A 27,194-nucleotide genomic window follows, 5' to 3' on the forward strand; every position below is an offset into this window, starting at 1 on the left:
CAGATGCTAGCTGTCGCTGATGTGAAGAGATCACCATGTCTTCTTGCCCGCAAAACAATGATTTTATATCCGTCCGCTCCACGAAGCGGACATGGTTTACGAATCTTTTCTTGGCATTCTGTTCAATATATTGATTTGCTTAAATGCCACACACCTTTTGACCAGCCCTGCCCTCTGTCTACCGTGTGCTTCCTGTTCTGTCTTTTATCACTCTGTCGTAATATGAGTGTCACTTTACTGAGCTGTTCCTCCCCTGTCCTCCTGTCCTCTCACAGATGTGACCATGCCGTCGTGGCCCCCGGCGCGGTCCTCTGCCAGGCCCGGCGGTGAAGTGAGGTGTGACCTCTGTCCCACGTGTCTCTCTCCTCTGCGCTTCTCGCCGCTCTACTGAGCTCTGCCTGCCTCTACTGAACTCTACTGACCTCTACTAGCCTCTTCCGATCTGAACATCTACTGACCTCTCCTGGCCTCCGAACGATGAGCTCTCCTGACCTCTGGGTGACCTCTGGTAGACGGTGCACCGTGGACCTTTTCTTCCTTCTTCCTGTTGCGTTGACTAAAGGTGAGAGTGCGTTATCCCCCATTTCAGTCCCCCGTTTTCCCCCATTTGCCAGTTTCAACGAGTTCGTTTACTAGTTTTACCAAGTGAAAACTTTCTTTTTTCCAATGTAACCATCTGCCAGCTCTGCAATCGTTCAACAGTTGGTCCGTTTATATCCCCAGCTGGTCAGCTTCACGGGCCTCTCGGTTTGGTCGTGCACTGACCGGTAACCCAGTTGGAGACAGTTGGCAGCAGGATGCATTATTTATAGCTGGACATGGGCAGCCAGTTAGTAACGTGTTAGGGTACCGGGCAGGCGACGGCTGTAGACGAGGAGCTCTGATATGAGTTAGCTTCAGAGTTCAGACATCAGTGGCTGAAGCGGTCGACATGTTACATTTTTGGGGGAGGAAGTTGTCTAGGGGCTGGTATTTGTGGGAAAATGCTTGCTCGTATATGAGCGCTTTGGGAGATGTATTCCAACCAGACAGAGGGCATGCTGGGATGTCCTCAAAAACTGTTATGCGAGAAGAAAAATACGGTACTTAGTTTCGAATTTCATTGCTTTATGGGAACGGGGTTATAACATGAGAATAAATGGCTCTTGGATAAATAACGTTACCAAACACCATATGTGCATGGCGATAGTGATGCTGTAGTAGAACGGCGGAGAATGCAGAGCAGGGGAGCGGTACCAGTGTCGTCTGGTGGTCCCCGGGTGACTGGCCCGCCCTCGGCCATCACTTCTGCCCGGGTATCGGACGGCGGGGTCAGTCACACTGTGGCGCTCAGCTGGACCCAGTGGGGGGCGTCACGAATCGGGACGAATCGGCGTGATGGAGAGAGGCAGGGGGAGGGAGGGAGGCAGTGGAGAATGGATGGATTGGAATCACATGAAGAGCAGAACGAGTGGGATAAAAAAACTCAATTTCCGTTTCTCTCATGCATCCCCATATGACTCCACAATCCACATGCCGTCGTGAGCTCTGTGATCTGTCTCTATCCTCTGTGACATTTCTGACCGCTGCGATCTGTCTCTTACCCCTGTGACCTGTATCTGACCCCCTGTGACCTGTCTCTGACCGCTGTGACCTGTATCTGACCCCCTGTGACCTTTCTGTCCCCGCAGCGGAGGACCAGCCTGCCGGCGACTCCACGTACAAGTACCTCACCGTGGACGAGATGAAGTCGCTCGGCGACGACTCGATGCCCATGGATGTCTCCCGGGACGAGTTCTTTGACCGCTCGCACGACTTCCACACCGGTCAGTTATGGGGAGCATCAGTGCGGGAGAACGATAACGGGGCCGTAGGCATGTGCTTGTTTGAATGGGAGGAGGAAGGGATGGTATTGTGAGATGATTCAGGGATGGTTCCATGATGAGCGGGAGTCACTGGAGATATTTGAATATAGTGATGCTCTGATAGAGCTGGGGTTTTCAGCGACTTGTGAAATTATTAAGGAAAAACGCTCAAATAAGCTCATCAATGCTTTTACGATATCATAGCAAAACATTTTAAAATCACATTTGTCGATTAGGAATAGTATCATAAATATGCCAAAGCGATCGTTGTGATCATTGGACCGTTTCTTTTTCAGATTTTAGCTTTTGGTCTTCTGTAAAATGTTTCCACATTTCAGTTTAAACCGTTGTTGTAATTCCCGGGCCGGTCACCGACCACCCGTCTCCACTTTGCCCGCAGACTGGATCAGCCCGGCTCCTCCCGTCGAGGAGACCATCTCGCCACAGAAGATCAAAGAGTCGTACGCCCAGTTCACGGGCAGTTTCGCGCCCGACAATGTGGACATCTCGCGCTCGCCAGTCACCGCCGGGTGAGTGGGCGGCCGGCCGCGCAGTGGCAGCACTGTCGCGCCGCCAGATGGCAGCACCGGCGCTGTGCCGGACGTGGAGGCGGGCTGTACAAAATAAGGCCGTGTCGGCGGTGGTGGGAGCGGTGGGTGCCGGTGTACAGAGGTGGAGGCAGCGCGGTGGGTGGTGGGTGGCTGGATGGGACACTGGCGGTGATGGTAGTTGGTGGTGGTCGGGCAGGGATCTGGCCAATCTGGTCCTCCCAGGAACTTGAAACGCCCGCTCTGCTCCTCCGCAGGTATATTTAAGCTCTGCTGCGGCGTAGATTTTTGTAACGGCCTCTGTATATGCTTTATGTAGTATATGCCGCATTTAAGTTACACATCACCTGCATATTGTGATTATTTTCATTGTTCTTATGTTTGTTTCTCCCGCCTTTCGGTGGTGTTTGTTTCTTGACTCAACATTCTTGTGTTCTGTTTTAATTTATTGCTAGCTTTTTCCTTTTGTTATATTTGTTTCACAATATTGACATTTTTGCTTGCTCGTATCATTTCACTTTTGTGTTACATTAAAGCAAATATTTCGTCTTGTTTTGGCAGCTGCCGTCACTCTCAATCTCACTCGTATCTTGCCCTGCACTGTTCTTTGCTCGCTCTTCATTTCCCTTTTGTTTTGTCTGATGTGCGTCCTGTTTATATGCCCGTTAAAATGAACGCTGCCCCTCACTACCCTAAAGATCCGGCTTACATGACATTTTGCCACAATAACTGCCTTAACGCTAGCAGTAACAGTCCGTCATTCTCGTGGCTTTCTTTGTTGTCCTCCGGCATGTCCGTTTGTTCCGTCCGCTTTGGGGCGTGATCGGAGATTAGCTGTCCCAGAGCCGGTGTCAGCGGCGAGATATATAGGTGGCGCCTATATATCATATAGGTGGCGCCACGGTTCACACTAACCGCCCCAGGGCCTGGCTGCGGTGCCGGTGGAGGCCACTTAATTTAAATTATAAACGAAATAGAGACGCAATGGAATAAACACATAAATGGAAAGCATAACACGAACAAAATTCGCTTGCTTCGCCTTTAAATTGGACGCGGGATTAGTCTAGACCGTTCGCGCGTAAAGACTCTGATAATTCATCACAGAAGTGCCCCTCCTACTTACGATATTCAAACATTTGGCGTCGAATGTCTTGCGGGGAAGCATAATTATTAACCAAGTGACATTGGCTGTAACGCAGTAACTTCTTGATATTTAAGTCCAACTGAATGAAGCGAATACCCATGTCTGCTCTTGAGATGCGCTTTTTTGCCGCCATAATTGAATGTCATTTGAATCAGACATTTCTTCCCGTTTCCCCTGTTCTGAAATTCTTCCTTTCGTCTTTCTCTGTCTCACATATCGCCTCGCTAGCAGCGTTCTCTCTGTACACCTCTTCCGTAAACTTTACTGGCGCGCCCGTGGCGCCGCCCTGGCGACACGGGCCGAAACCTCTGCTGACTGCTCTCGCCCACAGATGTCTCTGACGGCCGTGTTTGTGTGTCTTGCGTCCCGCAGCAATTCCATGCACAGCCTGGACACAACACTCTCTTGTTGCACCGCGACTAGCTTTGTGGGAATGTTTCGCAGCAGGTATACCGTTTAAAGGTGGCGCCACCTTCGCCGCCGTCTGGCTGTAGACCGGCCCGCGCCGGCGGTATGTTCGGCTGGGGGCGCAAAATGCGTGATAAATGACGTCGAATGTTACGAAAGGTCTTCTCAGTTCCTACCATCCAAAATGGGAATTGTAAATGTGGGCAATGCAATTCCATTGTGCTCTTTCACTTGACCATGTTTGCTTTGATCGGCATCGACTGGCCAACGACGTCATTTCTCACCGTGTCGCCCTGCGCCTCGTCTCTGCGGGCGCGGGCCGGAGCCGCTTGTAGTCTGGTAACGTGCCATGACGGCCCGGGCTGGGACAGTTCTAACAGCTTCCTGCCCGCTGTGGCTACCTCTACCCGCGTGCTGCCATCCCGCCTGCCCTGCCTGGCAGACAGGGAGTCCCCGCGGTAGGACACTGATACGCATGTGGGGAGGAGTAACCCCGTGTGGACTAACGTACGTGACCCGCTATCTCTCTGGAGAACACCCGCTTCAGGGGCGCTGGTCAAAGCTTCTTTGGGGTGTGGGAGCAAACGCCGCTGTGTTTAGGTGGGAAGGGAATGCGTGGAAGGAAGGGAACAGGAAGTTGGGGTACCAGGACATGACGTCGAGAAGGTAGGTATGTTTGTGGTTTTGTCCGCGGGGCAGTATGACCGTTTGTCGGGCTGCGATGCGTCGGGGGTTTGCTGCTCTGGGGTTTGTCGCTAGCCAGCTGTGTATGCCGCTGGTCCGTCCTTGATGGGTCGATCTCGATCCTAACCGACCACTAACACCTATCCTGGCCCTCCGTCCTCGGCTGCTTGGTCGGTGAGCTCCGAGTGAAGCTCTCGGCCCCTGTAGTAGGAGTGGGGATCGGTAGTTACCGCCGGTCTGTACCGGACGGATGGTGACGGGGTGTGACGACCCAGCCGGCCGGGCTGACCTCTGACCCCTGACCGGGCGGCGCTGACCCAGGGCCGGCGACCCCGCCGCGTCGGCCCCAGCAGCCGTCAAGTCGACTAACCCCCCGCTCCCACGCATGCTACCGGCCAGACCTAAACTCAAGTGGAAGTCGTGAGTATCGACCCGGGCCGGGTCAAGGGCGCATGGCGGACGGAATGCTGCGCGCTCATTGGTCGGGGGACGAGAGCTGGCTGCTGATTGGTTGGGACGGGAAAAGAGCGCCAATCAGGGCCGAGGAGGGGTGCTGTGGGTGGGAGGACTGCGGGAGGGGAGTTTCGCACGGCTGCGAGTTGCGACCGAAGGAGCTTTCAGCTTGGGTACCGGCGCGGGTCTTATGTTGGTGAATGCTGGTATGCTGGTTTAGTTGCGTTTTACAACGCGCTGCGTTATTTAGTTATCATTTATTTCGACGAATGTCACTCATTGATTTCATTTACTTGTATTCTCTGAGATAGTGTAGGTATAGTTCTTGCTTTGGATAATTTTTTATGTTATCGTCAATGCTCAAGTTACAAGTTAAATGTTATATTGCACATCACGTATGCATGCCTGTTGGGTCGGTCATGTGATTGTTTCTCGGGTTGGATGTCCGGATGACTGTGGTCCTGTGAATGTGTGATAGTACCTAGTTTCTGGATGGTACTATAGTTGCTGTTTTGGACGATAGATGTCGGTATGGTCTTGCTTCCGGTGGTCCGCTGGGCCTAACCGCTTCGTCCCGGGCCATGTAGGCAGACTAACGAAACTAGATGTAGAGTTGTCTAGATTAAGCATAGAGTGCAGATAGTTAGAATACTATAGTGAGATGTTGTTAGACCAATTATTGAATTCTAAAAACAATGAAGTTCTTTCGTTTTTATTGTCCAATCTTGTGAAGACCTTCAAAAGGATTTTTGTTTTCATTGCCAATTAAACGGAAATGCATCAAATATGAGTCAAAACTAGGCGTGACACCCATTAGAATATTTGCCTTAGGGACGGCAATAACTCAACATTTTTAGGACAGCAAGCTAGTAAAACGTGCGAGCCCCAAATATCAACTTAACGTGCATATTAACTCATATAGTACTTTTAATTGAAGATAAGATTAACCCAATTGATAACACTGCTAGGTTTTAGGTCATACCTTTACTAGCGCCATCTATCGACAGCCCTCCCTACCGCCCCCTATACTACCGGAGCGCCTCCCATACTAGTCACTGACGCCACCTATACGCGCGGCGCAGGTTCCTGGTGAGCTTCATGGTTGACGCGCGAGGTGGCGCCATGCGCGGGTGCCGCCACTCTGGGGTGCGGGTGATCGTACCGCCCCGGAAGGCGGCGCAGCCCATGAGGATCACCTGCCGGTGAGTGGCGAGGGAGACAGTCGTGAGAGGGGAGAGGGAGAGAGTTCCGAGAGGGAGGGAAGGGCTAGGCTGCGGGGCAGGCGATTCAGTTAATTGGAACTCCTAATTGTTTGTTGCTTATGAAAACAGACATGGAAAGTTGACTTGTATCATCTACAGATCGTGGGATAAAGTTGTTAGGTGCGTGAGCCCTGTTTCGTCAAAACTTTGTGTTTGAATTCCTACCTTACGCAGTTCCTCGTCTTCGCTCCTTTCCAGGAAAACCTGATCGATCCAGGATCGATTCCTCGATCCTCATGCCCATATTGATGGAAGTCCAAACGAGCCAGTTGGAAAGCCGAAAGCGACAGCTCCGTCCTGCAAGAGTCGATCCGCTACGTTATGCCATCCTTCTCTGCCGCCCGCTGGTTTCCGTCTTTGACCTCTTCTGACCTGTGTTGACCCCGCCACCTCTGTTGGGTTCCGTCATCCGTGGGACGTGTTGTTTTGTGATGATGTTACGGATTTTTCGTTAATACTTTACTGATATTTAGTCGAAGACTCCCTCGTATACTGATTATACTATTCAAATATTTCATATTTTGTCGGTCCTGTTGTTGTTCAGGAGTTTTACATGATGATATTTATTGTTCTTTTGTTACGAAATGTTTTGACTCTTACATGCGTTTTCGTTACTAATAAAATTATCGCACTCACAAAAACCTTATTTTGTTGTGAATATCACATTACTTCGCTCCCCAATGGTGGTCTGTCGCGTTTGCGCCGTTTGTTGACTGCTGCCTGTTCACGTCGCCCGTGCTGCCATCTACCAGTTACCTGAAGAAGGACAAGTTGCTGCACCCTCCGCCTCTGATGGAGGGCGAGGCGATCGCCAGTCGAATTCTGGAGATGGGCCCGGCGCAGGCCAAGTTCCTCGGGTGAGTAACGGCGGCGGGGACAGTCCCGGGGGATATGCCGGGGACTGGGGCGGACTGAGGCACGAATTACCGCCCGCCTGGCCGGGCTCAGGTCGACCATTGGTATAAGTAGTCGGCAGTTTGGGGCCACCAATCAGCATTCATTCTACACGAATGGATTCGGGTCGTTTTCCAGATTTATAACGGCCTTAAATTGGCCGTTATGCTAGACAATCGCAATGAATGTAGTAAAGAAGTGTGATTAGTTGACTGCTGAAATGTCACAGTGTTTGTTTCTGTCGCCTGCCCTTGGTTTCTGACCTGATCCCTAACCAATGGCTGTGTTGGCGTCATTCTGCTGCAATAGAGCTTGAATTCCGTCACTATCTAATGTTTATCGTTTTGTTACGTCTCATCTCCTCATCTTGACTTTAACTCTTCTATTCATTTTCGATCTTCCCCCTCTAACCCTTCCCACACAGACCGGTGATTATCGAGGTGCCGCACTTTGCGTCTCTGCGCGGCCGGGAGCGGGAGATCGTCATCCTGCGCTCCGACAACGGCGAGACGTGGAAGGAGCACACACTGGAGGCCTCGGAGGAGGCCGTCCAAGAAGTCCTCAACGAGAGCTTCGACGGAGACGGTGAGAGGATGGGAGACATCGGAAGACGGGGAAGCAGAATTCAGAAGCAGATTAGGTTGGGAAGGGGGCTCTGTACGAGGGAATGGGAAACTGAGAATGGAAGAGCTGTGGCCTGGGTGTAACGCCAACCCAGCCACAGCAGCAGGATCCAGCTAGTCCCTTGTTCTTTCTTCTGAATGTCTCTGGGACATTGGGACGGTCACGCTCACGCTCCGTTGATCCTGTGTCTACCCCGCCGGTCCTCCCGCAGAGCTGAAGCAGCTGGAGGACCTGTGACTCTGTGACAGTCACCCCTTCCCTCCCACACCGTCTGACCCTGAGTCTACCCCGCTGGTCCTCCCGCAGAGCTGAAGCAGCTGGAGGACCTGTGACTGTGACAGTCACCCCTTCCCTCCCACACCTTGTCTGACCCTCTGACCTCTGTCCTCCCGCAGAGCTGAAGCAGTTAGCCCCATATCTGACCCTCTGCCCGCCGGTCCTCCCACAGAGCTGAAGCAGCTGGAGGACCTGAACACGAGTCGCATCACGCGGATCGTCACCACCGACTTCCCCCAGTACTTCGCCATCGTCAGCCGACTGCGCCAGGAGGTAAGAGCGCGCGAAATGGACCGGACCGTGTACACCTGTTTGAGGTCCATATGGTGACCTTTCAGGGTTCAGGGTCTAGCACCGCCTCACGTTTTTAAACAAGGATGAGTTGGCTGCTGATCAGTTTCTATTCGTGCCGCTCTCACATTCATGTTTGTCCTGAGGATGGGACTTTCTAAGAATGCAGTCGTCCCGGATTTCTCCCATTAAGACTGAATTGCTGAAGCAATTCCGCATCAGCTTTGTAACTCCCCACCCCTTCAACTGTCGTCCCTCCCTCTGACCCCCCGCCCCCTCCCCTTCAGGTGCACGCGATCGGCACGGAGGGCGGCATGGTGTCTAGCACGGTGGTGCCGCAGGTACAGGCCGTCTTCCAGCCGGGCGCCCTCACCAAGAAGATCAAAGTCGGCCTTCAGGTAACCAACCCGTTCCGGCGGCGCCGGGAGCGGGCCGCCGCCAAGCAGCAGGCGCCGCCGCTGGTGCCCAAAAAGAAGCGGCTCTGTCGCATCTGGTGAGGGTGTCTGGGCAGGCTGGGCCGACGCTCCGAGAGCGACCTCGAGGTGGTGCACGTGGACGGAATCCTGGACGGAAATGGCGCACTGCGCGGCTAGAGCGCCGCCGCGCCGAGCCGCTGAGACAGAGGGGTGGGGCGACAGGGAGAGCTGTGGGGGAGGGGTGATTGGTGAAATTCGCGGTACGAAATTCGTGATGAAGTTGGTGGGATTTGGTTCCTTTCCATTGGTTTCGCTCGTGGTTTAGATCGGCATGCGATAGCTGGAGCTGAGTGCTGGTTTTCGGGCCCTTGGTGCCCTGCGGAAGAGGTCAACTGATTGATCGTCGGGTCGAAAGACTCCGTGAGCCGCAGGCATCGCCCGGCGATTCTCTCGGTCGGCGTTTTTCACAGAAAAATCACCAGACCTCAGTCCTTACCTTGTCTATGAATCTCACTTTGAATGAGGGAAACACAGTGTAGGCTCAAAAAGGACACATTGTGCACTATTTTTAAAGCGAATGGCAACGGAAAAGCAGGGTCTAGCGAAGGCCAAATGTACAGAAAGTTATATGGAAGAGAAATGAGAGGTATTCTTTGCGTTACTTCTAGTCCGTTACCTAAGATGAGAACATAGCTAGTTTTTTTTTGTAGCTATAAGCTACTCAAGTCACAATTCTAGTCATGTCCTGTTTTCTCAGGGTTTTCTAAGTCACAATTTGTCCCAGTATTTATTGCAGTATTTATTCCAGTATTTATTCGTCTCATGCGGTTGTCTCTCAGTATCGGATATGAGCGCCGTTCATTGAGGGTTGGGATGTGATAGCGGCCCAACCTGTCCCACGTCGTCCGCGCGGTCCGGACCAGCCTGTCCCGGGGACCAGTGTGGTCCCGTCGGCCGCGCGGTCCCGCCCAGCCTGTCCGGGGTACGGGACCAGCGTGGTCCCTTCGGCGGTCCGGCCCAGCCTGTCCCAGAGTCTCGGGACCAGATTACGGTTCTATACGGTCCTGCCCCGCCACTCCGCCGCGTTTGCAGCGAGGCGGTGCCGCTGTCTGTGTGTCTGGGAGCGTCCCCGTGTCAGGGCGCTGGTTGGCCCGAGACGGACCAGATCTGACAGAATCTCAGAGTGTGGCGAGCCACTCATACGTAACGGGAATCTCAGAGATCTGACAACACAGCGTGTCGTGAAACACCGCGATATTATTTATTTGTATTTATTTCCTTGTGTATTTATTTTCGGCGTGTTCGTGTGCGGGTGTCTCGCGTTGATGCGGTCGTGTTTATTGTGTTCCTGCTCCTATTTCCTGAATACATTCCACACTTCCCTGTCCTATCCTGCATCTCTGACCATATATTCTACGGCGCACAAATTTCTCAGCTGCCGCCGCCGCCGCAGCATGTGTTCGGGTGTTTTCTAACCGTAACCCCGGGCGACGTGTCACTGTGAGCGCCGGTAACCATAGTAACGCGTCGGCGCTGCGCTGCATGCTCTAACGCGCATGCTTCCTGCGACTGGGCGCGTGGCGCGCGGCCCTGTCCGGCCCGGCGGCCGTGCCTTTCCTTGCAGTACAAGTCGGCACCGGGAGCAAGGCCTAAACTGTCACAAACGCACGGCGCGGACCGCCGCGCCGCTGTCCGGGGTGTGTGGATGTGGGTGCCGCGCAGGGCGGGCGGGGAGGGTTGAGGTACGTTGGCATATATTTTGTGGGTGTGCGGTGGGCGCTGGACAGCGGTGCCCGGTCGGCGGCCGCTGCGCTAGCTGTAGGTGTTCCGCGCCCCCCGCGCGGGTCTGTGTGTGTGCGCGCTGTGCGGCGGCTCTCTGGGCAGTAGTCGCTCGGGTTGGGCCACTGAGGGTCCAGCTCCTATATCAGCCTGGCGCTGTGAGGGCTCCGCGCCCCGCCGGACCCGTGTTTGGTCGGCCCGCGCCGCCCAGAGGCGACATCTACCGGCCGTCCGGCGCACTGTAACTTCACTGAGACGCCGCCGCGGCCCGGGGGCCTGCTGGTGCGGGCGGCCGGTGAGACAGCCGGCGGTGGTGGGTTCGATTCCCACCCGGGCCGCGCGGTTTTCGTCACTGTTTGTGCGCGTCCGGTGACGGCAGGTAAGCGTCGCGCGCCAGGCGTCCGATCAGATGCCGCCTCTGGGCACTGCTTTGCCCCGCTTGGCTGTCTACTGTCTACTAACCAGTTTGGCATGTCTCTCCCGTACCGCCTAGCGTATATACTCTAACGAAGCCCAATAAACTTAGAGCGAACCGTCTATTAGCTTTTCCAATTCTGGCTCCAGTGCATGGCTCGAAGCGGTCCAGGCAAATGCCGTTCATCTCTGGCTACTAACCCGCTCACTGTTTTGTCCATCACCCGCCGGTTCTAACCACGGCGAGCTGACCGAGCCGCCGCATAGCCGCGGAGCCGCCTCTAACTTTATTGGGCTTACGGTAGCTGGCCGCTGCTTAATGAGTGCATTTGCCCGGTTCCGGCCACTTCGAGCCCTGCATGTGCCTGTCGGGTGGAGGAGAGAGTGACGGAGGAGGAGGAGAGAGGTGGTGGAGCGGAGACAGTGGAGGAACGTCAGGAACGACACACAGACATACAAACGGCTGACACGGCAGACACAGAACACACGATGCACTAAACCTTGGATAACGATCAGATGCTGTTGTACGATTTTGGCTAGCGAGCTTATAAGCGAGGCTTGAGCCAAAGGCATACGGATAAAGGCTTATTCGGAGCGTAGACGAACGTGTGCCGTAGCTTGAATAGTAACCGGATAGAAGTTACCGAACACGTAGGCGCTAAGTATTTTACTTAACCCATTAACTACCCTAACTGCAATTCGAACGCAGGTGTTACATGATAACGGTTTTGTATTTATAATGTGCTACCGAACAACAAAAGATAAATTATAATACATATAGCTGCTTATAATTACGAATAGGAATGGCTGCTTGAATGCCTACGAAGTTTGTAGGAGACATAATCCACGCCAAATACACAGCAGCACACATTTCACGAGAGATCTGGTAGAATGGCGGGTACATCAGACATTAATTCACATCAGCACTTTTCACGGGACGACTGGAGTCCACAACTTTACCACGAATAAGAAGGGTGTGATGATGAGAGGTATGGATAGCACACCATGGGACAGCGGGGGAGCACACAGACCCACACACAGACACAAACACTCACAGCCTGCATCAGAGAGAGACTCGGCCACTCCAGGGAGGTCTGGAGCTCGATATCCGGATGGGTGACGCGGCGGTGGTGGCTTCCGACTAACACCAGGTATGTGTGCCCCTTTTTACTCACTAAATGCATGTCTAACACCAACCACTGTACCATGGCTGATCACACTCACAACGCATCCTTGCAGTCCTGGCCGTGGCTTTGTCATATTAGCGGCAATAACCTAAACGTGCTGTGAAATTGCTTTGTCCTGCTTTGATGGCCAGTAGTTGCTCAGAATCAGAATTATACCGTCAAGTGCGCCGTGGAATGGGCAGATCCTCCAAATTGAGCTGGGCGCCCTGCTCAAAATTGAGCTAGTCAGCAGTGGCGGATCTACGTTGGGGCAAAATGGGCAATTGCCCCCCCTAAACGGAAAACCTCTGGGCAAACATATCTTTTTGCCCCCCCCTAAAAAAACTACAACTTGAATACTAAAAATATGGTGTTTGAAAAGAAAATGTGAAATAAATGGAGGAAATAAATGGTGTCGGTGAGGATTAGTGATGAGTTCGGTGGGGATTAGTGATGGGTAAACAATGTGGCAGTCAGACGCTGTGAAATGTGAAGTAAAGCTGCGCTGGTGGTAGCTGTAACATGGCAGGCGACATGGGTGTCGATTTGTATACCTACCTTTGGGGGTGCTGCAGCACCCCCAATGCTCAAATGAGCACCCCCAATGGTTTTCCGGACACCCCCGAATGTTCCAGTTAGCACCCCCAAAGATTTTGTCCCTCAATAACTCCCACTAACTCTGCTTGAAGAAAATAATTGGTTCTGCAGTCTTTCACTACTAAAACTAAAACAATTACACAACTTGCAATGCATGAAATAAAGATGTACCCAAAGAAAAGAAAAGTTAGTTTTAAGAAGAAGGGCGAAAAAACGGTAAGTTGCAAAGACACTGGTGTGGGTCCGTCGTACACGGGTGTCGGACCCTTAGAGCTGCTGACGCGTACCCTTTACAAGCCGGCAGGGGGCTCCAGAGACCGGCGACGGGCACTCAGAGGCCGACAAAGGGCCATCAAAGGCCGGTGGTACCTTAACCCTCGCCCGCACATGCCATTTTCCCATCCTAGAACGCACATGGTGGGGGGGGGGGGTGGTTGCCACCACCCCCCCCCCCGCGCCATTTCGTTCCTGTTGGAGATAGAGCTTAGCAGTAAAGACCAAAAAGATTCTTTGGGAAGAGACGAATCCAATGATACCCAGTTTTACCTTCTCAGGTCAGTCATTGACCTTCCAGGTCAGGTCAAACTAAAAAATGTTGCTGTTTTGGGTCACCGTTGGATATCAAGTGCGCTGCTTATCAAATACCGATGACGATGCTGTTTTCTGGTGCCAAGCCAGCTAGAACCTCTTTGTCACACTATCCGACCAGAATTTTGCTACTGAGGTCATTTCAGGTCAAGTTAGGTCAAGGTCAATTATATGTGTTTGTATGTCTGTGTGTGTCTGTGTGTATACTGATGTGTGCACCGATTGTTTTTGGGTCCATATCACATGAAATCATGATCTGAGAAGCTTTTACCAAAAATGCAGTCAAAAAACTTCACAAAAAGTAAATTCATCTTGCCTAAAACGCAATTATCTTAGATGACCTAGGTTGACCTTGACCCTGACCTTGACCCCTGTACATCGTCGAACAACATGTTCCATGATAGGTGGGAGGTAAGACTGGCAAAAAAGGCCGAAATTAGGGTGTCAAAAGCTCACAAGGCCCATGGCAAACGCAAGATGTTGAGAATTGGCCATTTGGGTCATGACATGACCTGAAAAACAAGGTCATATCTCCGAAACCAAAAATCACAGAAACTTGAAATTTTCAGTGGACATCAAGAAAGGATAGACGAGCAGCTATACGAAAAATCAGCCTTCTAGCTCTAAAAATGTTGAGTGCAGATCAGAAAGACTGCCTGGGGGGGGGTGGCAACCACCCCCCCCCCCCCCCATGTGCGGGCGAGGGTTAAGAAACCCTGTGGGGTCGTCTTTAGAGACCGGCACGGACTCAGCGCCGATGGGGCCCTCAGAGTAGCCGGTGTGGGGCCTTCAAATGTCACCGGTGGGTGGCCGTCACATGCGCACTTGTGGGGCCTTTAGAAGCTACGATGTTGGGCCCCCAGAGCCGCCGATATAGGGCCTTAAGAGGCACTAGTGTGGGGCCCTCAGATATGGCAATGTGGGGCCCTCGGAGCCGCCGGTGTGGAGGGTTCACAGTCGCCGGTGACGGCCCTCACAGGCGCCGTTGTGGGGGCTCTCAGAGACACTGGTTTAGGGCCATCACAGGCGCGCGTGGGGCCCTCAGAACTGCTGTTACGGAACGGACCCTTCATAGGCCGACAAGAAGATATTAAGAGGTCACCGGTGCCTTCAGGAGCCTTGTGGGGTTCTCAGAAACTGGTATGGTGCGCTCAGACGCCGCTGGGATCCTCCGAGTCACCTGTGTGGGATCGTCAGGGTCGCTGGTAACTGACAAGGGCCCTCAGAACCGCCCATGTAGGGTTTTTAAAGCCATTGGTGTAGGGCCTCAGAGTTAGGGGTGTGTGGCCCTTAGAGACGCCGGTGTGGCGCTCAGGGGCGCCGGTGAGGGCCCTCACAGTCGCCGTTATAGAGGCCCTCAGAGAAATGGGTGTGGGGCCATTACAGGCGGGTGTGCAGCTCCTAGAGCTGGCCCCCTATTGGCCGTTTAGGACCCCCAGAGGCCGGCAAGTGGGCCTCAGAGGCTGGCTTGGGGCCCTTATGGAGATCTTAATGTTGGTACTTGTGGGCCCATGAGGTGTTCTTACGAGCCCTGTCGGGCCCTACTTAGTCCAAATATGGCCAACGTGGACCCTCAGCGGCCAAGTGGCGCCGCAGGGCCCCTCAGGCCCGAATAACCCGAGGGGCCCCTGAACCTGATGGGGGGGCATGTGCCTCACGGGCCCACCTGGCTACGCCACTGACTGGAAAATCGTAAACCCATAAATATCGAAATGCGATCACCTGTCATTATCAGAGATTATTGTGATGGTCTGATTACCGCCAGAGCTTCGTACCTACCGTTCCCTCCGCGCAATATCCGCTCCTGCGGACCACAGGGGCTGCTGCACCGGTGCTAATCGCCGTCATCGGTTACTGTCGCCTTATTACCGAGGTGCCGGGGCTGCAACCAGCTGCCGGCAAATGTACGACTTTTTTCGGAAACATATTTATGTAATAAGGTAGCCAAGTACCTACCAGGACGAGCAGAATGATGCTGAAGAACGTTCAACCTTTGTCCATAGCGCCGGTGAGCTATTCTCTAACTGTCTCCCGGAGTCAGGGTGGCTGCAAATTTTTTTTTGCGCTGCCCTGGCTTGGCCGGACTGACAAAAATGTAAAAAATCAAAAAAAAATCCCGAAATCCGAGGAGAAAAATAGGGGTAGCTCATTTTTTTGTTCCTAAGACTGGACGTTTGAAATTCTCGCCGACTTGCCTGGCGGCGCAATGTTTGCCCCCCCTAAACTCAAATCCTAGATCCGCCACTGCTAGTCAGAGCTCAAGCTTACGGTAAATGATATCCTTATTTCCATCAGGCTCATACTGACGTGCCTTCCTACTCCAAAAGACCTACACTTTTAGAACGTCTAGGCCCAAGCGGGACGGAAAGCGCCTAGCCGCTGGCCAGCTTCTCATATGCTCATCATCAGTGCGCCTCCCTCCGAGAGGTCTATCGCTGGTCAGCCTACACACCGGGATCCGATAAGCGACGTCACTGACCTCTGGACTGTGTCGTGTTCCCGTATAACATCGAACACTGCCAACCTATGCATGACATCCCCGACCCTGACCATCGACCATACCCTTGACCTTAACCTGAAGACAACATTCCTGAGTCCTGACCCCATCCAACTTACGCACGTCACCCCTGACATTGACCTACACACGACACCCTGACCTGACCTCTGACCCCTGACCCAAAACCACCCTCGACACCCTGACCTGAGCTGCAGATGTCATCCTTAGCCCTGACCCAGACACCAGCTGTTCTGCAGTCAGGTTTCCTAGCCCTGATACCAACGAATGTTTCTAACCCTTAACACCAGAACCAGATGACCTACTGACGGCCCTCTTGACACTAGAGCTTACTTCTGACCTGACCCCAGCCGACCTCTCGACCCCTGACCTACAGACTACTACCCTGACCCTGACCTGACCTCGGTGTGACCCGGGACGATACCCTGACCTCCGACCCGCCCTCACGCGGCGGTCGGTCCCTCTCGCAGGCGCAGCCGATCCCACCGGAGCTGGTGGCCAAACTGCTCGGGAACCGGGTGGCCGTCTCACCAATCGTCACTATAGAGCCCCGCAGGCGCAAATTCCACAAGGTGAGGTCGATTACAGGGAGAGGGAGAGGGGTAGAGAGAGAGAGAGAGAGAGAGAGAGAGAGAGAGAGAGAGAGAGAGAGAGAGAGAGAGAGAGAGAGAGAGAGAGAGAGAGAGAGACCGTCTCACCAATCGTCACTACATATAGAGCCCCGGCGGCGCAAATTCCACAAGGTGAGAGCGATAACAGAGAGAGTGGAGGGAGGGCAGCTTCAGCAGCGAGCCCGGAGAGAGGGATTGTGGTATGGGAGCGTGAGCAGCGCGGCGGCCCGGTAAGGGGCTGTGGTAGCGAAGCTTTTGCAATAGAGGGTGAGGTGCTCAGGACGACTATAAACATAAGATGAAATGCAGCGAGCTAAGTGAATTAAAAAATGAGTGCGACAGGTTGACAGTCGAACGCTCTCTGGCTATATCCTCATTCGTGAGCAGGCGGTTTACAATCTGCAGTATCTGGTTCGTCAGATGTTAATGTCTTGCCTGCTGAGTGATGGTCTGCTCACATTTACTCTCACCCCGATCTTTTTGGCTGTGTTCCCGTACCGCTGACGCATGACCTGCCCTCTGTTTTTTCAGCCGATAACCCTGACGATTCCGGTGCCGCAAGCGGCCGCCAAGGGCATGATCAACCAGTACAGCGGCGACGCCCCCACCTTGAGACTGTTGTGCTCGATAACAGGTGAGGGGCGCGGGACCTCCCCCTCCTCCCCCGCCTCCCCTCCTCCCCCATACACACCCGCCACCGGGAGGGGCCGATCCCGGGGTGAAAACCTGGAACAGCTGGCCAGACGCCACAGCGGAAACACCGGCCTCTCGTCAAAGAACCGTCTGTGGAGGCGTGTGGGTGAGGGTTTTCAGGCTACACGTCCAAAACCCTCAGCTCACACGCCTCCCTATAGATGTCTTCTGACGAGGGCGGGTTGTTCTGAGTGTGGCGGCGGCCGGAGCCCGGTTGCCGCCCCGTCCACCGGTCTGCTTTCAATGTTATCGGTATCGGCTTCGCTTTCGCCTTTTTTCCGTGCTCTGCCGCGCCTCCCTCTGTTCTCGTCATTTCGGCGCTGTTGTGTGAAATTCGGTTGATTTCTGGCGGTTTTCTCTCGTGCGCGTCGTTTGCCTCTGCACCGCCGCCCACCGTTTCTCGGCGCCGCCAAATCGTTCCGCTCTTGGTGGTAACTCTTTGCGACTCAGTGTCGCCACCGTTTTCACGTCGGGTCCAGGGGAGGGTCCCTCCGCCCCGCCCCGTCCCGCCCCGCCGGAGCCGGGCCCAGCCCGTCATCAGTCGGACCTGTAGTCAGGATAAACCGCCCTGGATGAGCCCTGTTGTCGGCTAGTGCCCCCTCCCCCTAGGTAGAGACTCAGCCGGGCAGATCTGGCCGGAGGAGCCGCCCTAGTTGGACCCGGAGATGTGGAGACTCGAATGTGACTATCTAGTGCCTGAGACCTAGCTAGTGTAACTAGTCGGCCGGTCAGTGAGGTGTACCGGGTCGGGCCGCCGCGGTATAGGCCGGGTAGCGGGCCGCTCTGTAGAGGGTCGGGCAGGAACCCTGGCTGTTCCCCACCAGCTAGTGACACCGGGGCACTCTCCGCTCCCTCTATATCCCTCACTAACATCAGTCTTTGTGTTTCCCGCGAAGGAATCTTTCGGAAAAGATCTCTCAAAGGTGGGCAATATCGAATACTTGTATTTTCTGCGCTGTTTTCTCATCCACATATCTCTGTCTCTGCCTCACTTGTTCATTTTGTCGTTTTGATTGTTTTTGCGGCGCATGGAATCTCGCCTCCCGTTCCCCCATTCCCCGGTATGGCGGACATTCCCCATTCCCCGGTATGGCCGACCACTCCCCGGTATGGCGCGCCGTCGAATGCCGCGGGTCTCCCTGGCTTTCCGGCGGCGTTAGAGGTCGATTCAGGTCGGCCCGGGCCGGCGCGTTGCTCCTCAGTTGGTTCTGTTTGGTTTGGGTCCCGCGGGGAGGGAGGGGGGGGGGGGACAGCAGGGACCTCCCCGGTCTCTACTGAGGTCGATCTCTCAGTTCCAGTAGCTTGGTGAACGGTACAGCCATGATTCCTGGCCAGACCCCCGGGACGGTTTTTACATACCCAGAGGGAAAACAGTTGCGAGTTATAACAGCGGGAGACTTTGGTTAAATTATCTTTAACCATTGTTTATTTAAGCTTCGAGTTTATAATTTTCCTGTGACATTTTCCTTTGATTAAAACTAGGATGCCAGGTTTTCCCAAGACATATTTTTGGCGAATTTTGAGGCACCTTGCAAGACGTTTTGTTGTTTTAGGATAATGCGTGATATTTTTCCTCTTTGAATAGCTACCATCAAGCTTCTTTTGTACTTTAAACAACCCAACCCTAAAAGATATACAGCCGTTGATGGTGAATATTTTGCTAGCTTTGAAGTAGTAAAAAGGTACCCCGTTTAGAGTCCTTTATGACGTCGCGAGGTATGGGATGGGACCCTGGCCCGCCTGGTACCGGCATGACTCCCCCCCCCCCCCCCCCTCAGTAGGATCAGAAGGCGCTGCGGTGTGCCCTCCCAGCCTCCCCGCGTGCATGGGGCCTCTGTAGGCCCTCCCGCCCGCCCTAGACGCGCAGAGGCCCCGCCCAGTGGGCGTGGTCAGTAGAGGGGCGCCGAGACCCGCCCCGAGGGCGGAGAGGGGCGGTGCGGCGCGCGGCGCCCGCTGAGCTGGCTGCGTGTGCTGCATGGCTGAGCACTGAGCATGGCTGCGGCGGCTGCGACTGACTGCCTGTCTGTGTGCGCAGGTGACGGGGGGGGGGGGGGGCGACCCCCACCCACACCCCCTGGGGAGGTGTAGGAGGGTTCAGCTGAGGGTGATAGGAGGCGGACTGTAAAATATCTAACATTGTTCCGAGGAGTCCATATGGATTAGTTTTAAAGCCGTCAAACAGGGCCGGAATAATGTGTTGCCCCATTTGCAGATAGTGCTAATAAATTTGACTTGACAGGTCCTTTATTGGTGTCACACTTCTCATTCATCCAGGTAGTGCTAAGAAGACGAGCGAATCGTAACATGAAAAGCGGCCCATTCCTGTCTAGGGATTCCATGCGCCAGTATATCCACTGAGGTCTTCCACTGGTTCTGTCCTGTTTGTGAACTTCACACAATTACTGGGTCGTATTAGAATGGACACGCCCGTCGCTCCTCTGTCAGGGCGGAGAGAGACGCCGTATTAGTGCGAGCATGCCGTCCTCAGTTCCACAGTACACAGGGACGGGCCGCGGGCGCCGGAGAGCCGGCCCGGCGGGCCGCACGCGCGGTATGCTCCGCTCGCTTTGCCTGCCGCCGTAATGTGCACCGTGCATCTACTGCATTCCGCGGGAATAGACAGAGTGTGGGCGGCCGAAACTGTGATCTGTTCCTCACAGTGAGATGGTGTGTTTTCCCGAACTGAATCTGATGTGATCCTGGTTTGCCACCCATTTTCATACCTTAATCCTTTTTCGACATGTCATTGATTATTCCTCTCCCCTTCTTATTTTTTCCACTAGAGCTGCAAGTCTGCAATGCACGGGCCACATCAGCCCATAAAAAAATAAGGTTTTGTTTTGGCTTCTGCTGCCGAATCCAACCTTCGGTCGCAAATGTCGATGCCCATTGCCCATCAAAATGCCTCTTTTATGAAATCAAACACGGTACCCGTGATGTCGAGAAACGGCATTGTTTCATAAAGTGACACGTGTGCGATTTTTCATTTCGTTCACCCTGAAACCACGTTCAGGTGATCTCTGACGGCTCCCCTGCTCACTGCAGCAATGGAAGTTACCACCGAGTCACCGAGTTACCGCGGCTCTGGCTGTCGAGTGATCTCTCCATCAGTGACATTTTATCTGTGATTTACCTTTCTTGGTCATTTATCTTGATTTACCTTTCTTCACCTTTTTACCTTTTGATTTATCTATCTTGTGATTTACCTTTTTACTGCTGCATTCGGGTTCTCCTGGCTAACACCCCTAGAGCCCCATCTTCCGCCGTGGTCCTGTGATTTTTTTGACTGGCTAAGAGAAGAACTCAGCTTTCCCTACCTAGGCCTTACCATTCCTATGTCAGGTGCCATGTGTTTTCCCTGGCCGGCCTTTCAACCCCATCATCCATCCGGCGTCTTTTCTGACTCGTTCCTAGTCTTCAGCTCAGCCTGAAGATCCGGTTCTGATGACGTTGCCTCCTTTTGTGACATTCTGTCCTCTCCTGACTCCCTTGTTCCGACCTTGCACCGTGCGCAGGTGACACGACGGGAGCCCCTCCTGCCACTGACCGTCTGCTCCCCCTGTCTTCAGCTGTGACCCTCTGCCCTCCCGGTGTGTACCTTCTATCTGACGCTGCGCCTCGTGCAGGTGGCACGACGCGAGCCGCTCCTGCCACTCCCTGTACTGCTGTGCCCGCTGCCTCTCCTGGTACCCCCTGTTCTGACGTCTCCCCACGCGCAGGTGGCACGACGCGCGCCCAGTGGGAGGACGTGACGGGCAGCACGCCGCTGACGTTCGTCAACGACTGCGTCAGCTTCACCACCACGGTCTCTGCGCGCTTCTGGCTCATGGACTGCCGAAACGTCACAGAGGCTACCGCCATGGCCACCGAGCTCTACAAGGAGGCCATCCACGTCCCCTTCATGGCCAAGTGAGTGGTATTGGGAGAGGGGAGGGAGGGGCCACCGAGCTCTACAAGGAGGCCATCCACGTGCCATTCATGGCCAAGTGAGTGGTATTGGGAGAGGGGGGCCACAGAGCTCTACAAGGAGGCCATCCACGTGCCCTTCATGGCCAAGTGAGTGGTATTGGGAGAGGGGAGGGAGGGGCCACAGAGCTCTACAAGGAGGCCATCCACGTGCCCTTCATGGCCAAGTGAGTGGTGTTGGGAGAGGGGAGGGAGGGGCCACCGAGCTCTACAAGGAGGCCATCCACGTGCCCTTCATGGCCAAGTGAGTGGTGTTGGGAGAGGGGAGGGAGGGGCCACCGAGCTCTACAAGGAGGCCATCCACGTGCCCTTCATGGCCAAGTGAGTGGTGTTGGGAGAGGGGAGGGAGGGGCCACCGAGCTCTACAAGGAGGCCATCCACGTCCCCTTCATGGCCAAGTGAGTGGTGTTGGGAGAGGGGAGGGAGGGGCCACCGAGCTCTACAAGGAGGCCATCCACGTGCCCTTCATGGCCAAGTGAGTGGTGTTGGGAGAGGGGAGGGAGGGGCCACCGAGCTCTACAAGGAGGCCATCCACGTGCCCTTCATGGCCAAGTGAGTGGCATTGGGAGAGGGGAGGGAGGGGCCACCGAGCTCTACAAGGAGGCCATCCACGTGCCCTTCATGGCCAAGTGAGTGGTGTTGGGAGAGGGGAGGGAGGGGCCACCGAGCTCTACAAGGAGGCCATCCACGTGCCCTTCATGGCCAAGTGAGTGGGGATGGGGAGACGGAATGGGCGTCTTCGTTCTCGTTCCTGTTTATGATGGCTAATGGGGGAGGCGGGCGTGCTAGCTGGCGAACGTGTCATTGTTGAATGCGTGTCTGTTTTTGTAAGTGCTTACGCATTACGCAAGCTCCGAAAATCTACCACTTGCTAGCGAACGGCGTCATCTATTCTTTGTTGATCTTGCCCTCGATACTTTCTTGGTGTTCCTGATTTAATCACATTTTTTGCGGATTTTTAGCGTCACTCATCCCTTCCCTGGCTTCTGTGAGGTCCGCTGCTGTCGGGACTTGTCTAACTTCCCCCCTCTCCCCCTGTCCGCAGGTTCGTGGTGTTTGCGAAGCGTCACGACCCGCTCGAGGGCCGGGTGCGCGTGTTCTGCATGACCGACGACAAAGAGGAGAAGACACTGGAACAGCAGGAGCACTTCGTCGAGGTCGCCAAGAGCCGAGACGTCGAGGTGAGATGCGGGGCCGGGAGATAGGGGAGGGAGAGGAGGGCGTTAGCTGGTCCTCGCCGAGCGCGTCTGGGCCGCGATGGACTCACTGGGGGAACAGAACACGGCCATCATCCTCCAGTGGGTCCCAGGCCATGCCGACATCGCCGGCAACGAGGCGGCAGACAGGCTGGCTAACCGCGCGGCGGCCGAGTGTGCCCAATCGGAGACGCCCATCGATCTGGCCAGCGCCCGAACCGCCATACGGCAGCGCGCCAGGGAAATGCAGGCCATGCGTGCACACCGGCACCCGCACCCCCAGCCCACGCCTGGACTCCAAGACCTCCCGCGCTGGGGGCAAGTGACCGTGTCGCAGTTGCGGACCGGCTACTGCCCCCTGGCACGAGCGACGCTCCACCGCCTGGAGCTCACCCCGGACCCTCTCTGCCGGGAGTGCGGTGCCGAGGACACCGTTCGCCACCTCCTCACCGAGTGCCCAGCATTCGCCACCACGAGACGCCGGCTCTGGGGGGGACCCCTGCCATCCCTTGACGAGGTCCTCTCCGGGCCGGCCGGCAAGATAGTCGACTACATTCGGCGGGTGGGGCGGTCCGAGCCGCCGCTCGACCAGCCCCCGTCCGATGCGCCTGCGGGCGCGTCCACGTGACGTGCGGCAAAGAAAGAAGGGCGTTCTTGGGAGGTCGGTGGTGTGACCAAGGCTTTCGAACTCTGGTGGGACTATCTGGAGGAAGAGAGCTTGGAGGGCTGCTTTGATGAGAGGAGGAGAATTTGTTGGACAGGAAAAATATTGTTCAGCTTCAGCTAGGTGAGTTTATGGTTGGCTTAAAAGACCCGAGTGTACAATCGGGCTTAAACACGACTGGACGCATCTGGAACTGAACTGACACTGGATCCTGACGGTGTTTACTGTGACCCACCTGAAATTGCCAGTGATCTGATCTGACGCTGCCCGTGATCGCCCCACAGGTGCTCGAGGGTAAGCCTCTGTACCTGGAGTTTGCCGGAAACCTGCTGCCCGTCACCAAATCGGGCGACCAGCTCAACTTCAACTTCTACAGCTTCCGGGAGAACCGAATGCCGTTCAATATGCGCGTCAAGGACCACACCCAGGAGCCCATGGGACGCGTCGCCTTCATGCGGGAGAAAAAGGTACGGATGCCTGTGATATCTCTACCAACAATGGTCTGTTAGTGTTCCCTGTCTATGTAGTGTTCATAGTGAAGACTAGCTGTTGCGGATTCAGCTCTCCTTTTGGTTGGTAGTTTGTAGTTTGGGGATCTTGGATGATACCTTTTCCGTCTTTTGTTGCGGAGAATTGACCAGTGTGTCGTTTTCGTCGTCTGTTTTCTTTTCAAGAGGTCGTCATCGTGGAAAACTTTGTGGCTTGTGACGTCTGAAAAACGGAATGTGTGCGGATGGATGCTTTTCTATTGTTGACTTTTTATTGGCGAGATCAATTAGAGACAGCAGTTCTTAATTTCTGTCCCATTGTTGGAATCTGCTGACCCCTCTCTCTCCCTTACAGCTCTCCCGCCAGGACGCGCCTCAGCCCCCGATCTGCAACCTCAACATCCAGCTGCCGGCCGACATCTGTCCCGAGGCTGATGTATCGGCGGACAGCGAGCTGCTGCGGCAGCGGCTGACTCCGCTCACTGTGCGGAGTATCGGCAGGCTAGGTCAGTTACAGAGGGGACAGAGGGAGGGAGGAAGGGGAAGAGGGAGGGAGAGGGAGGGGACACCGCTCACTGTGCGGAGTATCGGCAGGCTAGGTCAGTTACAGAGGGGACAGAGGGAGGGAGAGGGAGGGATTGACACCGCTCACTGTCCGGAGTATCGGGCGGCTAGGTTAGTTACAGAGGGAGGGAGGGGAGGGAGGAAGGGAGGGAGAGGGAGAGGGGGACTCCGCTCACTGTCCGGAGCATCGGGCGGCTAGGTCAGTTACAGAGGGAGGGAGGGGAGAGAGAGGGAGACAGAGGGAGGGAGAGGGATACTGACTCCGCTGACAGTGCGGAGCATCGGCAGGCTAGGTCAGTTACAGAGGGGACAGAGGAAGGGAGGGAGAGGGAGGGAGGAGAGAGAGAGGGGACACCGCTGACTGTGCGGAGCATAGGGCGGCTAGGTCAGTTTGACAGAGGCGATAGTTTCTGATGCTGCTTAAAATTTTTGGTAACTTTTTTAATGTCATAACTCGATAAAGCGCTCGCTAGGCTGATTGTGTCTCGAGATAATGTGTTAATTTGCTGTATAACGATTTTCTGTCCGTATTGTAGCGACTGCCCGACGAGTTTCGTTCCCCGTGTTCAATATCTGACTAAAGTTTCGTTCCCCGTGTTCAGTTTCTGACGAGTTTTCGTGTCTCCATGTTTCAGTTCGGCCGGAGATCCACCGGGCGGATATTCGGATAACGGACATCGCCCACAAACTAGGGAAGGACTGGGTAGCGCTCGCGCCGCACTTAGGTGAGTCTCCGCTCACAAACTAGGAAAGGGCTAGTAGCGGCGGAACACCTTCAATTAAGGGGGGGGGGGGGCACTGCCGACTTTTGGTCCCATTCTTTCCATGCAACGCCCATAGGGCTGATGTTAAAATGCCAAAATCAAAGGGGGCACGGTGCCCCGGTGCCCTACCCGTTCCGCCGCTTATGGGAAGGACTGGATGACGCTCGCGCCGCACTTACTGTTAACGCCAAACCCCTTGAGACCCTAATTTTTCGCGATTATTTTTTAATGCGTCGAAGAATTTCAACCATATTTAGGAAATAGCTGTTTCAAGACCTGCCGAAACTTTTTCTTCAAATACGTTTTGTTGGCACTTAAATATTTGTGGCACTTGTCATTGACTCGTAATGTTAACTGTTTTTCCATCCCGGATAGAGGCTTTCATACGTCATATGACATTAGGCTCCGCCCACGACTGCGGCATTGACCCGTGCCCATCAGCGACCTCTGTACAAACGACACCCCTGCCATCTGTAAAGGACTATGAATTTCGCTGACGCTTCACGTGCTATGTATCAATTGCAGCAGACGGTCAAGTAAATGTTAGGTTCTTGTTGACTCTCGTATATAGGACCAAGAGGGCCATCACTCCTCAACCTACTACTCACACATGCTTCGAACAAACGTTAAAGATTCCTAATACGATGTTCGATGTAGGATATAGGTATGTTTGAAATACGAGCGAGCCTTATGATGTGAAGCGAAGGCAATTAAATAATTATTGCGTTGTTCGATGCGATGTACAAATCAGCAACTACTTGATGAGATCCGACATCCCATTATCACATTATCTGCAACGCCATAGGCTTTAAATACAGGTGAATATTTCCTAACCTTATGTCAGGTACATATATGCCATCTGCCAGTCATTTGCAGCTTATGAAAAATAAAACAAATATCAGCCGTCAGCGAACCTATCAGCATTGTACAAGCAATGCGCATTGAGCATTTATGGCTCCTCAGTCATCATGTCGCTCTTTGGGCACTGTCAGACAAGACGTTACGCACAACTCCGCGGGCTTTCGGCACCGCTCGACCGTCCCCGCTCCCCGCCACAGCGCGAGTGACCGCGCGCCGGCCCGAAACCGCCGCAGGCCAAGACCACAGAGGCGGGGCTTAGCTGTGACGTCATAAAGTATCACAGACTGACTGGTGATAGCCTCTACACACCGGGTGAAAATCTTGCTCGAAATTTAACATTACGAGTCAATGAGAAGTGCCTGAAATATTGAAATGGCGACAAAATATCTAAATTGTAAAAGTTTCGGCATGTCTTGAAACGGCCATGTCCTGAGTTTGGTTGAAATTCTTCCGCGCATTAAAAAATAATCGCGAAAAATTAGGGTCTCAAGGGGTCTGGCGTTAACAGTAGGTGAGTCTCTCTATGATAGATTATCACTGGCGCCGCACTTTGGTGAGTCTCTCATGATAGATATCACTGGCGCCGCACTTAGGTGAGTCACTCTCTCTCTGATAATCACGGGTGCTGCTCTTGAGTGGCTCACTACACCCGTCACAGGCGTCTGCTGACAACTATCTATAGTAAGGGAATAGGGAGTTGTCTTACCCTGTATGAAAGATTTTCATCCTAATAGGAAACTATATCGTATCATTTTATGGTTAGCTTGTCTGTGGAATCGCATTTCCAGCATTATGCTAAGAATTCCATGTGATCGTTAAAAGTCCGATGGCAATGACAGGCATCGCTGTAAAACATTAGAAAAGTCGTGTCCAAACAACCGAACTCGCGCGGGGCCCTCTGAGGCGGCCCATTCCTGTCCCTTTATCGGGTCAATATCGTGTCAGACAGGGCCGGCTGGCTGTCCCGGACCATTAGTAAACAGTGGTTTGATATCGCTGAGGTTGTCGTGGTCAGTGATGGGAGGCCGGTCAGGGATATTGTCTCTGAAAGGAGACGGTAGGGCGGTAAACGATGAGGAGCACTTGTTAGAGGAAATGCATTGCTAGAGTACTTTCAAGCCCTTGCGGAATGACTAGTTAGTAAGATAAAACTGTGTTTTAACGCTCTCTGGGGCCGTATTCACGTCGATCATTTTCGTAAGAATTTCCTTAAGTTTGACCTACTTCTTAAGTAAATTTTTTTAATCACGTGAACTCCGTCGATAAAAACTTATGGAGTGTCGACGTGAATACCAAATTATACTTACGAAAGAAAATCGACTTACGAAGTCGACGTGAATACGGCCCCAGCACATAAAATAAAATAAAGCACATAAAATGCTTGTCGCTGGTAAAATTATTGTTCGACAAAGTAGTGCTTATTTATCGTATAATCGTTTCTTTCAAAAAATTAACCAGATTTTTTTGGCCTGTTTGTGCATAAA

The 27,194-nt window shown here is 53.8% G+C and overlaps 1 protein-coding gene across 1 annotated transcript in view; it reads left to right on the top strand.

Annotated features, from left to right (window-relative positions):
* The window catches only part of LOC122387345 (ankyrin-2-like), a 337,978-nt gene that overhangs the window by 85,711 nt on the left and 225,073 nt on the right, over positions 1-27,194 (top strand). Inside the window, exons 19-33 of the mRNA XM_043377461.1 lie at positions 1,671-1,805; positions 2,245-2,374; positions 4,950-5,048; positions 6,164-6,283; positions 7,096-7,200; positions 7,662-7,822; positions 8,310-8,410; positions 8,716-8,826; positions 16,374-16,475; positions 17,046-17,148; positions 20,927-21,116; positions 22,219-22,354; positions 23,318-23,500; positions 23,877-24,027; positions 24,721-24,810. Coding sequence (XP_043233396.1) covers positions 1,671-1,805; positions 2,245-2,374; positions 4,950-5,048; positions 6,164-6,283; positions 7,096-7,200; positions 7,662-7,822; positions 8,310-8,410; positions 8,716-8,826; positions 16,374-16,475; positions 17,046-17,148; positions 20,927-21,116; positions 22,219-22,354; positions 23,318-23,500; positions 23,877-24,027; positions 24,721-24,810 — 1,917 coding nt within the window. The remainder of the gene's footprint in view (positions 1-1,670; positions 1,806-2,244; positions 2,375-4,949; positions 5,049-6,163; positions 6,284-7,095; positions 7,201-7,661; positions 7,823-8,309; positions 8,411-8,715; positions 8,827-16,373; positions 16,476-17,045; positions 17,149-20,926; positions 21,117-22,218; positions 22,355-23,317; positions 23,501-23,876; positions 24,028-24,720; positions 24,811-27,194) is intronic.

Source organism: Amphibalanus amphitrite, unplaced genomic scaffold (genome assembly GCF_019059575.1).
Source record: "Amphibalanus amphitrite isolate SeventyFive unplaced genomic scaffold, NRLGWU_Aamphi_draft 000283F_arrow, whole genome shotgun sequence".
Classification (NCBI taxonomy): Eukaryota; Metazoa; Arthropoda; class Thecostraca; order Balanomorpha; family Balanidae; genus Amphibalanus; species Amphibalanus amphitrite.